A 14472-nucleotide genomic window follows, 5' to 3' on the forward strand; every position below is an offset into this window, starting at 1 on the left:
CCTCCACATGAACACATCCTAGAGCTCCCAAGTCCACTCAACTCCAAATGAATACAGGTCAGACCTTCAATCAATGTCTACTCAGCCTTCCCATGAAACCAGGCCTGACTTCCTCAATATGTCCACCATTATTCCTGTGAAACAGGCTAGATCTCCCCAATATGCTCACCCAGCCTCCCCATAAATTCAGGCCAGACTTCCCCAATATGTCCACTCAGCCTAGACAGGAACATAGGCTGGATTTGTACTACAGACTGCCTGTGAAGACGGGCCAGACTTCCAAAATGCACCTAACTGAACCTCCCCATGAACACAGCCCTATATCCCCAATATGTCCACTCACTCCCTGTGAGCACAGGCCTGACCTCCTCAATATGTCCAACTTAGTTTCATTGTGAACATAGGACAGACTTCCTTCCCCAATATACCCGCCCAGCCTTCCCATAAACAGGCCAGGCCTCCGATCAATTTCCCTCAGTTTTCTCATAAATACAGACAAGACTTCCTTGTGCTACCCTATGATCAATGACATTGTCAATACGTCCACTCAGCCTTCCGATGAACACAGGACAGACCTGGACAATATGTCCACTCAGACTTCCTGTGAAGACAGGTCAGACCTCTCCAATAAGTCCCACTCAGCCTCCCCATGAAGATCCATGACCTACACTCAAGACTTTCTAAGAACACGGATCAGGCCTCCCCAATGTGTCCACTGAGCTGCCACATGGACACAGGCCAGATCTAACCATATGTCCTCAGACTCTCCCCTGCACAGGCCAGACCTTCCCAATATGTCAACTCATCTTCCCCAGGAACATATGTCAGACCTCACCAATATGTCCAGTAAGCCCATCCATGAGCATAGGCCAGACCTCCCCAATGTGTCTACTCAGTTGTCTCATGAATACAGGCCACCAGTCCTCACTACGTCCACCTCACCTCTCCATGAACATAGCTGAGCCCTCCACTCAGACTCCCTATGAACACAGGTCACTATTCCACTTAGCCTCCACCTGAACACAGGCCAGACCTTCGATCAGTGTCCACTCATCCTCCCACGAAAACAGGCCAGGCCTCCCCATTATGTTCACTCAATTTCCCCAGGAACACAGGCATGACCACCCCAATATATTTTCACTGAGCCTCCCTGTGAATACAGGCAGTCCTCTTCAATATGTCCACTCAACCTCCCATGAACACAGGCCAGGTCTCCAGTCAATATCTTTCACCTTCTCAGAAACTCAGTCCAGAACTTTCCAATACTTCCACAGAGCCCTTGAGAAACACAGGCCAGACCTCCCGAATATGTCCATTCAGCCTCCCTACCATCATTCCTGACCTCCTCAACATGTCCATTCAATCTTCCCATGGTACGTCCTGCTCCTCATGATCTGTCCATGGCTAGGCCAACCACTCCCACTCCTCCCAGCCAAGGCTCGTGTGTCTTATCTCCCTTATGGTTTCAGGGGAATCCACTGTCCCTGTAGATACACTTCCACATGGACGACTCAATGTCCCAGGACCTGTCTGGAGCCTGTGGCCCAGATGGCTTGGGAGAAGTGCGGGTATGCTACAGGGGCTCCCTCTATATGCATATGCAAGCACACGCATGTACAGACACCAGCAAACGAGCATGCACTCACACGCCCAGCACACACATACCAACACATACACACAGCAGAACACATACTAGCACGCATATAAACCTACATGCTAGCACAGAGACACACATACAACATAGATACAACACACATGGACACAACAATATATACTACACACGCTGCACCCCAGGAGTGAACACAACTACCAGCCTCGTGTGTGTGTGTGTGTGTGTGTGTGTGTGTGTGTGTGTGTGTGTGTGGCCCAGTGTTTACTCCCCCAGGACCCTTTGAGCCCCATGCTTCCCTCAGGGTACCCCACAGTGGAACCTTCACAGCCTTCACCCCGACTTTCCATGCCCCCACCCTTCCCATTTGTGCTGAGCCCCCCAAACGCCCTTTGGCACCAGGTTGCGTGCTCGCAGCCCCCTAAGCACAGTCCGACCCTCCCCCAGAACTCTGGAACAGGCCTAGCACCCCTGCTCGCGGGGGTCCCCCACAAGCTCAGTCTTGGGGAGCCGTGACCCGCGCGAGACCTCTGCGGGCCTCAGCTCTCCTGGAAAGGGGCCTCGGCTTCCAGGAGGGAGCGGGAAGGGGCGGGCGGGCGGCCGCGGGCCTGGGGGGGCCTCAGCCCAGCGGCGCCTGGGAAATCTGCTCCCAATTTCAGACGCCCCCTCCGCCCTGCTATTTTTCATCCTCCATGAATTGGGGATTCATCTTGCCAACGACCTCCCCACCCGGGACCACCCCTCCCCCGCAAATAAATCCTCTCCGAATGTGGGTTGAAGCCCCGGCCAAGCGAGCCTGGGTTTGGGGGTGGGGGGGCCTCGTGTTTGTCCGTCATCCGGCCGGGGAAGGGAAGGGAAGGCAGGCAGGACGCAGCCCAGTTTTTTCCCATTTCTCGGGGCCCCTCTCGGGGAATTGTTCTGTTTCCTGCAGCCCCTCTCCAGGCCCCTCTCTACGTGCAGGGCCGCGTCTCTCTTTGTTCGAATCCTGTTCCTATTTTTTTTTCAACATCCACTTTATCTTCTCCCTGCTCGTTGCCTGAAAAGGAGCCCAAATATTGCCGTGAAAAATGTCTTTGTATCTGGCGGCCTTCCTGCGGCCCTGCGCTCCCTGCGCTCTCCGGGGGCCCCCTGGAATGCGCAGCCCCTCTCCCCACTCTCCACCACTTCTGCCGGTCATTTCCCCTGGCATTGTCCAGAAGGGGCGATGGGAAAACCAGGCATCCTGGTTGAGGGCACCGGCCGGCAGAGGAAAAGCGTATTTACAGCGCTGAGGTCTTTTCCTCCGCGCCGGGGCTGTGTTCTCAAGAGGGCCTGACCTCTGATCTCCGACACCCCACTCCTGGACCTCACCCTGAACTCGCCAACACGCCCCGGCAGGCAGGAAAAGTGGGAAGGACGCCCCCACCCCCTTGCCCGTGCTGGGGGCCACCTCGTCTCCGGGATGGAGATGTTTGCGCACAAGAGCAAGGGGCCCCGCTTCCTGCTTGCGCAAGGGGGTCTCTCCAGGCGGGCGAGGGCGCTGGGCGGCTCCTGTCGGCCCTTTCCTGCCCCCCGGGGGGCCCATCGGCTAGGGAGGAGGAGGGGGGCTCCCTCCAGCCTGTCCTCCGCTTTCCAGCTCCACTGGGCCCCCTTCTTCCTTCCTCTGGGTGTGGGGCGCTCTGGTCATCTTCCCTGGCCTGCGCAAGTAGGGGTCCTGGGTTGCTCACATGGGGGTCCTAATTGCCAAGCCAGCTCAGGCCCCCCCGAGCCCCCCAACCAGCTTGGAGGACCTTGTCCTGAGCCCCTCGCAGCTCTGGCTGGCTCTGAGACGCCCAGAGACTGGCTCTGGATGCCAAGGTTTCGCTCCTTCCAGCTCCAGTCAGCAGGAGTTGGGGTTCTTTTTGGGGTGGGGAGGAAAGCCCGGTCCTAGAGCCTTGAGACCGCCCGCGGTGGCACTGGCTCTGCACCCCGGGCGCCGTCACTCACATCTGCCACCCATCAGTTCCCCCTGGGCGCTGGGTCTTTCCCCTCTGAGCGCATCTGCAGCCAAGCTTCAGGGCCAGCCACCAGCCACCCTCACCCGGGGATTGTGGGCAGCTGAGTGCTCAGCGCTCACCCAACACTGGGGAGGGGGGCTTGCTTGGTTGGCTCCCTCGGGCACCCCAGGACCCGGGAACCAGCTTCCTGGGGTCTTGTTTGGCCCCCAGTTTTAGAGCTGCTGCGAGTGTGCTGTAAACAGGATACCCTCTCCAGCACACACCCCTGCTGGCCTCTGACCTGTGTGTGGTGCAAATGGCACCACACAGGGGCACACGTGTGTGTGTGTGTGTGTGTGTGTGTGTGTGTGTGTGTACATCCTGCACTCGGGGCCCACCACTGGCACGCAGGTCTTCTAGGGTTCCCCAGGATGCCAGTTGGAGGGGACCCCACCCTAGGGGCCACGTGTGCGCGGTGGCTGTCAGGCTCCTCTGGGTGCGCTCTCTTCAAGTGGGGCTCAGCAGCCTCCATCCCACCTCTCTTGGGGGGCGGCGGGGGGCACAGCGGTGTCTCCCGCCTCACCTGGGCTCCCCGCAGGTGTGCCCACGAGCCCCTGAGCGCGCTCCCCGGGGGAACGGCCCCTTTCATCGCGGTTCCCAATAAAGGATCTTTATGGATCTCCGGCGCGCCTCCATCTGCCGTGTCTGTCACCGCGACCCCCTTTCATCCGCCCTGATTGATGTGCGCGCACCCCCCTTCTGCCCAGACGCTGGATTATTTTATTATCCTTCGCTGAAGGAATTTATGGCTAGGTTGCTGTTCTCTATTAAGCCTGTTTTAAGTGGTATTATCTTCTTCGCTTGCTCTTATTACTTCCATGCCTCTCTTTTTCTTGGGGTTACTTTTTGTTCCTTTCCTAATCTCTGGAATTGGATGTGGAACGGACTCATGCAGGGCCCGCCCCCTTTCCGAGGAGACCCTGGGGCCTCTTTCCCTTGCCGAGTGCCTCCGGGGACCCCCGTTCCCGGTTTTCCCCTAAATGCACCCCCATCCCGCGTTCCCTCTGGCCTCGCCTTGGCTATGGGGCTTACTATGGAGGGGGCCCTCACGGTCCTGAGCCCGGCTTCACCTGTGCCATTTGCCAGGTTGGCAAAGCTCCGCTATAGCAAGGGGGTCCCTGCACCCAGACTTCTGGCCTTCCCCACCTCGTGGGCGAAGATCCCAGTGACCCCCTCCAGGACACTGGAATTGTGCTCAAGGATCTGGGGAAGCCATGTGTTGTAGGATGGACACTTGGGGGCGCTGTTAGGGGCTGACACCCAGCGCAGATACAATGGGGGTGTGGTGTAGGACTGCACAGATTTGGTGTATTGGTGCCCAACAGGGTCACCTGGGTTCTCAGCGAGGGGTCTGAGCCCCAGATTTCAGGGGCTAGTTACCAGGTCCCCACTAGGGCACCTTTGCAGACTTGGGGAGACAGATACTGTGGGACGAGGTCGACTATTTGGAGCCTGTGAGCAGGGCTCCAGGCACAGCTGTCCACGGCTCTGATCCACAAGCAGCAGCACCCAGCTTCTCGGCAGTGCTTGGAACCCAGTACCCCTGGCCCTTTTTGGGGAGACAGCCCACACGAATGAGTTGGCACACTTGGTGGAAGGGGGTCTAACAGCTTTATTCACGGACCCCAGAGGATAGGGGTGGCAAAGACAGAGACGAGGGGTGGCTCGAGGCATAGCCAGGCTCTCCACCTTAGGGGCCACTGAGGGTCCCTCACTTCCAGCGCCCACCGACTTTGCCCTTGGCTGTGGCTCCGGCCTTCTTGCTGCTGCAAATGGGAAGCAAGTGGGGAGGGCAGGTGAGTGTTTGACCCCCCCACTGTGCCTCTGTCCACAACTGCACCTCTCTGGCTGCTGATTGTGGGGCCACGGCCCCCGCCCGCCCACTCCTGATTCACATCCCAAGCTCCAGAGCAAGCAGCAGCAACTCACCTGTGCTTCTCGGCTCACCTGCTCCAGTTCCCCTGAACCTCCTGACTCACCTGCCCTGCCAGCCCTCTGCTACTAGCTCACCTGCACCGACAGGCGTGGCTCCGTGCGGTGGGATTAGTGACGTTAGAACAGAGACATGTCAGCAAGCAGACAGAGGACACTCTCCTGCCTCCTACTGACCATGCTCACGCCCTGGTCCCCGTCACTGCTGCCTCAGCCCTGTCCCAGCCCCGTCCACCCCAGACCAAGAGCAGCTCAGTCTTGGGATGGTTGGTGCACAGGGCAGGGCCACCCCTCTTCAGGGACCCAGGCTGGTTCTGGTGACCTAACTGCAGCCTTGCAGGACCCAGGGCAGTGCCTGCCCACACACAGCCCAGGGAAGGATCTCCGGGTGCCTGCCCTGGACCAGGCCGGGACCCCATGGTCCCTGGACTGTCCCTGAGAGGGCTTTGCAGGGCTGTGCTGACTTGCTGGGTGCTGCATTGTAGGGTCCGTGATTGAGGGGCTAGAAGCTTAGTGACGGGGACCCACCCTTTGCCCACAGGCTCAGGGGTAACTGCAGGCCGGTGGATTAAATGTGTTAGTGTCGGCGACGCCGTGGCCGACCCTACTCACTGTTTCTGGGCCTGGTCAATGCGACTTCTGAGGTTGGTGATCTGCAAACGACATGGAGGGTTCACCCAGCGCCCGGGGTCTCCCTTCCTGTGACCTGGCCCTCGGGGGGCAAAGGGGCTCACCTCTGACCACGTGGGGGGGCCTGTCTGGAGCCCCGGCCTGTGACTTAGCGGCTCCTAGCTGCCACTTACCTGGCAGTGGCAGGGCGGTGGACCGGGCTCAGGCTGCTCGGCCAAGGCCCTGGCGCCCACGGGTCCTGCCCTACCGGCCTCGGGCACTGCCCAGGCTGCAAGGCACCTGGGACAGCACCGGGCATGACTGTGGGCTCACATGCCAGCGCCCGAGCACCGCACACACACACGGGCCTGCTCGGCGCGGCCCAGCTTGCTACTCACAACTTGGCTAACATCTCCACCCTGGCCCGGACATTCATGATCTGGAAAGACCAAGACGTGGGGGGCTGGGGCCCTTCAGGCTGCGGGTAGTGGGTCAGGGGTGCAAGGACAGAGGTCTATGTCCCGTGTCCACGGTATCGCCGGACGGGAGGCGCTGCTCAGGGCCGGGGTACACCCGGGACCCCCAGCAACCTGGCCCGGATGCCGTCATTTACGATGTTGCAACAAGATGGGAAGGGGAAGGCATCTTTGTGCCCCCAGAGCTAGTGGGGGGGGGGGTCCAGGCCTGGGGGGGGCTTCACTCACGTCGTATTTCTGCCTCTTCAGCTTCTCCCCGAACTCGTACTTGTCCAACTCCAGCTGGTACAGCGTGTCCCACAGCTCCTTGGCCTTATCCCTGAGTGGCACCAAGGCGTAGGGTTGGCCGGGCAAGCCCGGGGGTGTCGAATCCCACAGCAGCAGCTGCCCCTCACCTTAGCTTGTCATCACTCAGGTGGTCGATGTTGAGTGGCTTCCGCCTCTCGGCCAGGATCTTCTTCTTCATCTCCCGGGCTGTCTGCTTTTTGCCCCTCTTCTGGTCAGCCTGGGGTGGGGGGCATAGGGACATGTTTGGGACCGGGGGGGGGGGGGGGGGGGGGCTAGTGGGATGGGGCGTGGCCTGGTGGGATGGGGCATGGTGTGGCAGAATGGGGCAGGGCAGGACATAAATGGGCGGAGCCTGGTTGGGTGCCCGTTGGGCATGGCCTGGAATGGGTGTGGCCTGGCAGGGCAAGAAGATGTCTTGATAGGTTTGGCCTGGAAGGTGGGTGACCGGTAGATGCCTGGGGGCGGTGCCTTGTTGGGCATGGCCTGGAGTGGGAGGTGCCTGGAAGGGGCGGTGTCTAGCATTATGGGGCCCAGAGAGTGGTGCCTGGAGGGGCGTGGCATGGAAAGGGCGTGGCCTGGCAGGGCAGGTGTTGTCCTGATAGGTTGGGCCTGGAGTGGGCATGATCTGGTAGGGCAGGGCAGTGTCTTGAGGGGCGTGGCTGGTAGGTCATTAAAGTGTCTGGATAGGTTTGACCCCCAAAGGGGAGTGGCCTGGGAGACCCTGGGCGTGGCTTGAGGGCGTGGCCTGCGGGCCCTCACCTTGGCCAGGTAGCTGCTGTAGTTGGCGCCCATGGAGGACAGGGCCTTCTTCTTCTTCATGTCATCCTCAGCCCTGCGCTTGGCGTCCTCCTCCTCTCGCCTGGCTTTCTCCTCCTGCAGGGACCCCGGCCAGCCAGGGCACAGGTCTCAGTGCTGGCCGGGCCCTGGAGTGCTCTGGCTGCCCTGCTGGGCCCCGGGGCCTGCTCGACTCACCGCCAGCCGGTTCTGCCGCTCCCGCTCCTTCTCGGCCCGAATGCGCTGCTGCTCGGCACGCTCGGCTCGGCGCTTCTCCTGCGGCCAGAGGGGCGGCTGAGTGGCCCGGCCACCCCACCTGCCTGCCCCACGGTGACCGGCCCCGAACTCACGATCCGGTCCTTGAGGGCGATGAGCTCCTCTTCCTCCTTCTTGCGCGCCTCGAAGTGGCTGTCGATGAGCGCTTGGAGCTCCATCAGGTCCTTGTTCTGCCGTTTCTTTTGGATGTCCTGTGGGGACACACTCATCAGCCCTGCCTGGCCTGCCCCGGGTTGGCCCGAGCCCCAGCTCTCCTGGTCGGCATGGCGTCCACAGCCCCCAGGAACTTCCTTGTGTATGCGTGAGACCTCACATGAGCTCTCTAGACCCCCATGTGCACTGGTTCTGACTTGGCCTGGCTATGGGTGGGTGGACGGATGGATGGATGGACGGGTGGGTGAGTGGATGGATAGATGGAGGTTGTATGTGTGTGTATGTATAGGTAGATATATGGGTGAGAATGGATGGGTAGATGTAGGATAGATGCATACATGAGTGGTGGGATGGATGGATATGTAAGTGGGGAATGGACTGGTGAGTTGATGGATGTGTGGGTAGATAAACGAATGGATGGGTGAACGGATGGATGGATGGATGGGTGGGTGGGTGGGTGGGTGGGTCAATGGATAAGTAAGTTGTGGGTAGGGAAATGGATGCTTAAGTGGATAGATAGAAGGGTAGATGGGTGAGTGGGTGGGTGGATGAATGAGTAGGTGGCTGAGTGTGAGGCAAGATGGATGGGTAGATAGTAAGATGGGCTGATATATGGATGGATGAATAGAAAGATGGGTGAATGGACACGTAGACACATGGGTGGACAGACAGATGAGTAAATAGATATATGGACAGATGGACGGACAGACACTTAAGCAGATGAGTGGGTGGGTGGGTTGATGGATCAGCAGATGGATGGGTGTCTGACTGACAGTGATGGACAGGGAGGAGGATGTGAGTGGGTGCAACAAGCTCAGAGGCTGAGGGAAGGAGCAGTGCTCCAGGAACCAAGTCAGGCAGAGCTGCTAGGACCAGGCAACCTTGGAGGCTTCGTACAGGGCCTGGGGGCTGAGGCTGGGCATGGAGCCTGTGTTCATGGGGCCCCCAAAAACGTACATCGAAGTCGACTTTCTCCCCTTCCGGGATCTTGGGAGCAGTGAGTCTGAAAGAGAGAGTGTCTGTGAGGGAACAGTGGGCTCTGCCCAAGGGGCCTGGCTGAGCCCTGCCGGGGTCTTTGTCCCCCTCGGAGGACCCTCTGCCCCTCTGTGCGCCCCTCTGCGGTGCCAATGCGGGGACATAGGGAAAGTCACCTTGGTTGGGTTCTCCAGGCAGTTCAGCCCTGCCCCCCGCTTTGTTTCTCGGCCCCCACCCCCCCTGGAATCTTCCTTTCTGAGAGCCCAAAGGAAGGAGGGGAGGGCAGCCGTGCAGAGAGCACAGAGGAAGAAGGGAGGCCCCTAGGCCCCCGTCCCAGGGCTGGGCCCCACGATCCTGGCCCTCCTCCCCACCCACCCCCCCACATTCCAGATGGAGCAGAGAAGTTAAAACAACAAGAACCATTTTTCACAACAAGCCCTGGAAGAAAGGGAAGCGGAGTATCCATCAGAACGCAGGGCGGGGAAGGGTTTCGGCTCAGGAGCTCCCAGAAGTCCCATGAAGGGGAAGATGCCAGATGATTCCAGGCAAATGAAAAACTTATGTATGTGGAAGGGAAAGGAAAAAAAGAAAAGCAAAAACTGAAAGGGGGGGTTTAAAAAAAAAAAAGGAAAAGAAAAAACCTCCCAGACTAGAACTAGAAAAACATTTTCGAAAACTGAGACTCCTCTGGCCGGCCAGTGGCACAGTTAAGAAGCAAAGTCCCGGACCGTTAGAGGGGTGCAAGGGCAAAACCCCTTTTATTTCAATGTTTTCAGAATCGGGTGAAGGGGCTGAAACTCATTTCCGTCCAGGGAAGCTGCACAAACTCTTCACGAGACAGAGGCCCGGGCCGGGCCGGCTGGAATGCGAAGGGAAAACCCACCCACGGGCCGGGCGCAGGCAGGGGCACCTTTTGCTGTCGCTTGGCAGTGCCAGAGCTCCGCGTCTGACCCAGGCCGGCCCGTTCCGGGCACGCGGCCCAAGGCAATAACGGGGTGCAGGGGCTCCCCGCCCAGGCTTGTTTACAATAGCCAGAGCTGCAGAATGAGAGTCTGTTGGGCGCGGGCGGATGGCGGGAAGGCCCTTGGCGGCGCGGACGGTGGAATATTATGAAGCCATTCAAAATATTTAAGCAGCCGCGGCCCGGACAGAGCCGGCTTGTCAGGGCGCCCCGCGGGGCAGCTGGATGAGGTGATCTGAGGGATGGCTCAGTAACGCCCGGATTTTCCGAGCCCCCACATGGCAAAGGGGGCAGGAAGAAACGGCCCTTTCACGGCTCTGGGCCCGAGCAGCAGAGATGAGCTCTGTTGGGCCTTTGACTTGACGTAGTTTCCAAATTTTCTTTCATGAGGTGTTTTATTTTCATAATGAAAGCACAAACATTTGTTTAAAACTAGAAAAATTTCTGGGGATCCGGCGGCTCTGTTGAAAATTGCTGAAAAACTCGAGGGTGGCGGCAAAGGAGGGAGGGACGTGGGCCCGGGCAGGCCCGGGGGTGCAGTGGGATGGGGGGGGGCCTGTATATGCCCCATTTATACCCACTCGCCAGTGAGGGCAGGATGAATCAGGGCTGAGGATCTCGGGGCACTTTTTCACCAGGCTGGAGACCCTGCCCCTCGGGCCACAGAGCCCAGAGGGGACCCCAGCCCTGGAGAGCCAGGCCACGAGGGGCCCCTGAGAAACATTCATCCCCTCCTGCACAGCACTGTCCCCCAAGTCCAGTCTGTCCGGCCCTGGAATGAAGCACCACCAGGCCGTACCAGTCCAGGCCCTCCCTACATTCCTCCGTGGGGCTCCCAGACCCTTCCACCTCAGCACAGGAGGCACAAGAAGCACTCTCATTCTTCCTTGCACCCACCCTCGACCCTTTGTTTACTGTCTCCCTCAGGATGCCCAGAACACTATTGGGGCCCCCAATAAAACTATCTGGTGGTCCCCAGAAGCCCCAAACACACACACTCACACACACAACTCACTTGGGTCTTGGCTTCTCCTCTGTCCACACAGCACCAGGAAGGGAGAAGAGGGGAGACAGGGTGAGACTGGAGGGCCAGACCTGCAGCCCCGGCCCAACCTGTGACCCCCACCGAAACCTCCACCCCAGGAAACAGGACTCGGAGCCCCTAATCTGGTATCTGGGTATCTGGGTGTATCTGTGTGGGACTCAGAGACAGGGAAGGGGTGAAGAGGGGAGGCAGGCGGGGTGCACTGGGGTGACCCCCCCATGCCCCCTGTGCCGGGCAGAGGCTGGGCGGCGGCTGCAGAGCTGCTGCAAAGCGCGAGGCCCTCAGAGCCGGCCAGAGGACAGACGGACAGACAGCAGCCGCAGTGCGCAGAGCCCGCAGCCTTACCTTCCCCGTCCTCCCTCTCCTCCTCCTCGAGGTCTTCGAGGCCTAAGCGCATGCGAGAGAGAAGCCGCCAACTGCAGGCCAGGGGGGTGGGTGGGGGGTGCGAGGCTGGGCAGGACCCAATTCCTCAGGGAGGCCTCTGGGGTGGTCAGGAAAGGGTTGGGGGACTGGGGGCCAGGAGGACAGGACCCCCACTACAGGGGACCCCTGCTGCAGGAAACAGGGGATGCCCTCAAGAATCCCCACCAGCAGGTTCCTGGGGCCTAGCACTTGGTCTTACTCCCACCATAGAATAGGGGTCCCCTCTGGGCTAGGTCATGAGGCCCAGAGGTATTGCTCTGGCCCCACCCTTGGAGACAGACAGTCCTGTACCCCTTGGCTGTTATATACTGGGGCCTGTTCTGGGCCTCCCTGGTTGTTTGGGGTGCCTGGAAGAATGTGGGGGTTTGTAGTGTTCCTGGCCCAGGTATTGGGGGACAGGACAGGGTAGAGGTTCAGGGGCCAGGAGACCCCCCCAAACTTCCCAGGCATCCTGCAGAGGGAGGGACCCCACAGCAGGATAGCTTTGCCCCCAAAGCCTGTGAGCCCCAGCATCCGCCCAAGTCCCAGGCCCCCTGCGCTCCCTGCCTGCCCCTCTACCTCTTAGCTCTCCTGCGCCCCCTGCAGGAATGTCAGTCCTGAGACCCTTCCTGCTGCAGACCAGGGAGGAACCCACACCCTCAGTTCTGACGCCCCTGACACTTGCTCAGCCCAAAGCCAGGACTGGGGAGGGCCTGAAGCTAGGATCATGGGGGCCGTAAGCCAGGATTGTGGGGGGCCAGAAGCCAGGATTCTGGCTATAAGCTAGGCCATAAGCTAGGATTGTGGGGGCCAGAAACCAGGATTGGGGGGTCATACCTTCCTGGACTTCCTCTGCAGGATCCGCACATGGGGAGAGAAGGGGAGAGGAGAGAGGAGGAGGCAGTGTGAGGGGTGTGGGTGCCCCAAAAGTACCAGCCCCTCCCTGGTTCAGGCACTTCAGGGTCAGAAGGTTAGTAACAAGAGGCCAACAGTCAGAGGTTAACAAGATGCCAAAGGTCAGAGGTTAAAAGAAAATGGAGGGAAGTTAGTGGATCAGGGGCAGAGGGGCAGAGAGCATCAGGCACCCCTATGGGCCCCTGGGGGTGTGGGCTGCCCCACTCAGCACCTCTGGGCTGTGCCCCACATGACCACGGCAGGAGGGTACCAAGGTGACCCCCACATGGCCCAGGCACCCCCAGCAGGGGGCCCAGGACATGGGGCATCACCAGCTGGGGCTGAGTCTCCCCATGACCTGCCGGGTCGGCTGAGTGAGGGGATCAGGGGGGCTGCCCTCCCGCTCTCTGGCTCTCGGGCACCTGGTCAAGGGTGGGTCAGTGGTCAGTACGGCCCCATGTGGGCCCGTGGCTGGCTGGTGCCCAAGTCCCCCAGCCCCAACTGCAGCCAGGCCTGGCGCCCTCATGGGTCCCAGAAGTCACCCCTCCATACCTTCCCGCTGGACTTCTGCTTGTAGACACGGTGGGGGTGGGTGGGAGAGAGCACAGGGTTAGTTCCGGGGGGCCGGCACGGCCTTAGGGGTTGCCCACAGGGGCTGTTGGTTTCTTACCTTCCTCCTGGGCCTCTTCTTCAGGGAGCGAGAGGGAAGGGGTACAGGGAGAAAAGGCGGTATTTAGGGAAGGTACTCAGACCCACGTGTCCCCCCCCCCCCCAGCCCAGAGTCCACTACTCATAGGGAAGGCCCATCCTCAGCAGGAAGAGAGTTTGCTCAGTTCCGGGGACCGTGTTCCCCAAAGATTTCCAGCCAGTGTTAGAAAGGCCTCAAGCTGCTGTGGGAGTGGGGGGCAGGCAGGGACCCCACACTTTACATGCTGGCCTATAGCCACCACCGCCCAACACCATCCCAGGCTTCAGGCAAACGGGTGTGTGACATCCAAGGTGATACCCCAAGGTTCTGGCACAGGAAAGGGGAATGTAGAGAGGAGTTGCAGACAGATAGAAGAGGGACAGACAGGGTTGGAGGGAAGGACCTCCCCAGCCCTGCTAAGGGGGCGACTTCCCACCCAAGCCTGACTGTGCTCAAGAGGAGGGCTAGGGGAAGGGGAGGGAAAAGGTGTGTAAAGAGGGAGAGGAGACAGGACGGGGGTGTAGGACACCCCCTGATTGAGTCCGAGTCAGGACAAAGGACCAGGCCGTGGGGTCCTCAGTGTTACCTTCCTCCTCGTACTGCTCTGTAATGGAAAGAGGGACCATCAGTCACCCAGGGGAGACACGGTGTAGGGTAGGGGCAGGGCCAGTGTGCCCCAGGGCCCTTGAGTTCCCACCAGAACTGGGGGACTGGCAGGGTCTGGGTGGGCTGCAGGGATGGGCTCGGCACCCCTGCAGCCCACCTGTCAGGCAAGTGTTCTCCAAGGAAGATGGGGTGCAGGTGGTGGGGCCCAATTTTGAAGGGGTCACCTCCAGTTTCCGGGCTGGGAGACGAGCTAACTCAGGCCCTGCCCAGGAGTGGCAGGAGGCGGAGCGGGCTCAGGCTCCACCCAGGAGTGGCAGGGGAGGAGCTGGCTCAGGCTCCGCCCAGGAGTGGCTCCCGGCAGAGGTGAAGGGTGACCAGAAACGGACACTTACCCTCCTCCACCTGTTCCCTGTGGGGGGCGGGGGAGAGGTCATTCAGCAGTGAGGTCACCAGGCCAGGGTCACCCCCACCCCATCCCACTGTACTCACACTTCTTCGTCAGACATGGTGGCGGCTGGGTTCTGTGGAGACAGGAGAGGGAAGAGCCCCACTCAGGGTGGCTTGGATACAGGGCCTGGAGTGGGGGGGTTTGGGGCTGCCCTGCCCGGCCCCGCTAGGACAGGACCCTCTGTGAGGGCCGGAGTGAACCCCACCTAAATTTCTGTGTCTGTTTCCCTGGGGCTGATTCCGTCAGCTGTGCTCAGGGGTCCCCACTGAGGCCTCTTCTGCTCTGACACCCGTGGCCTGAACACTACGTATCAGCCAAGAC

The 14472-nt window shown here is 60.1% G+C and overlaps 2 protein-coding genes across 18 annotated transcripts in view; both read right to left on the reverse strand.

Moving 5' to 3' along the window:
• Window positions 1–14472, reverse strand: part of CD81 (CD81 molecule) — a 344561-nt gene that overhangs the window by 195772 nt on the left and 134317 nt on the right. The gene's annotated exons all lie outside the window — the stretch shown is intronic.
• Window positions 5336–14209, reverse strand: TNNT3 (troponin T3, fast skeletal type). 14 transcript variants are annotated; one of them, XM_049781271.1, is made up of 14 exons: window positions 14193–14209; window positions 14096–14112; window positions 13080–13094; window positions 12962–12976; window positions 12353–12367; window positions 11084–11102; window positions 9090–9135; window positions 8054–8170; window positions 7902–7979; window positions 7689–7802; window positions 7037–7146; window positions 6870–6960; window positions 6169–6209; window positions 5336–5390 (listed from the first exon to the last, which is right to left on the reverse strand). In XM_049781271.1, the coding sequence occupies exons 1-14, from the start codon at window positions 14207–14209 to the stop codon at window positions 5336–5338; spliced, it is 750 nt and encodes a 249-aa protein (XP_049637228.1). The 14 variants fall into 14 exon arrangements, with proteins under 14 accessions (XP_049637228.1, XP_049637230.1, XP_049637225.1 ...); XM_049781273.1 differs by lacking the exon at window positions 6169–6209 and adding an exon at window positions 6564–6604; XM_049781268.1 differs by lacking the exon at window positions 12962–12976 and adding an exon at window positions 13684–13701 and having other exon boundaries at window positions 13080–13097.

The sequence above is a fragment of the Suncus etruscus genome, chromosome 9, assembly GCF_024139225.1.
Source record: "Suncus etruscus isolate mSunEtr1 chromosome 9, mSunEtr1.pri.cur, whole genome shotgun sequence".
In the NCBI taxonomy this organism is placed as follows: Eukaryota; Metazoa; Chordata; class Mammalia; order Eulipotyphla; family Soricidae; genus Suncus; species Suncus etruscus.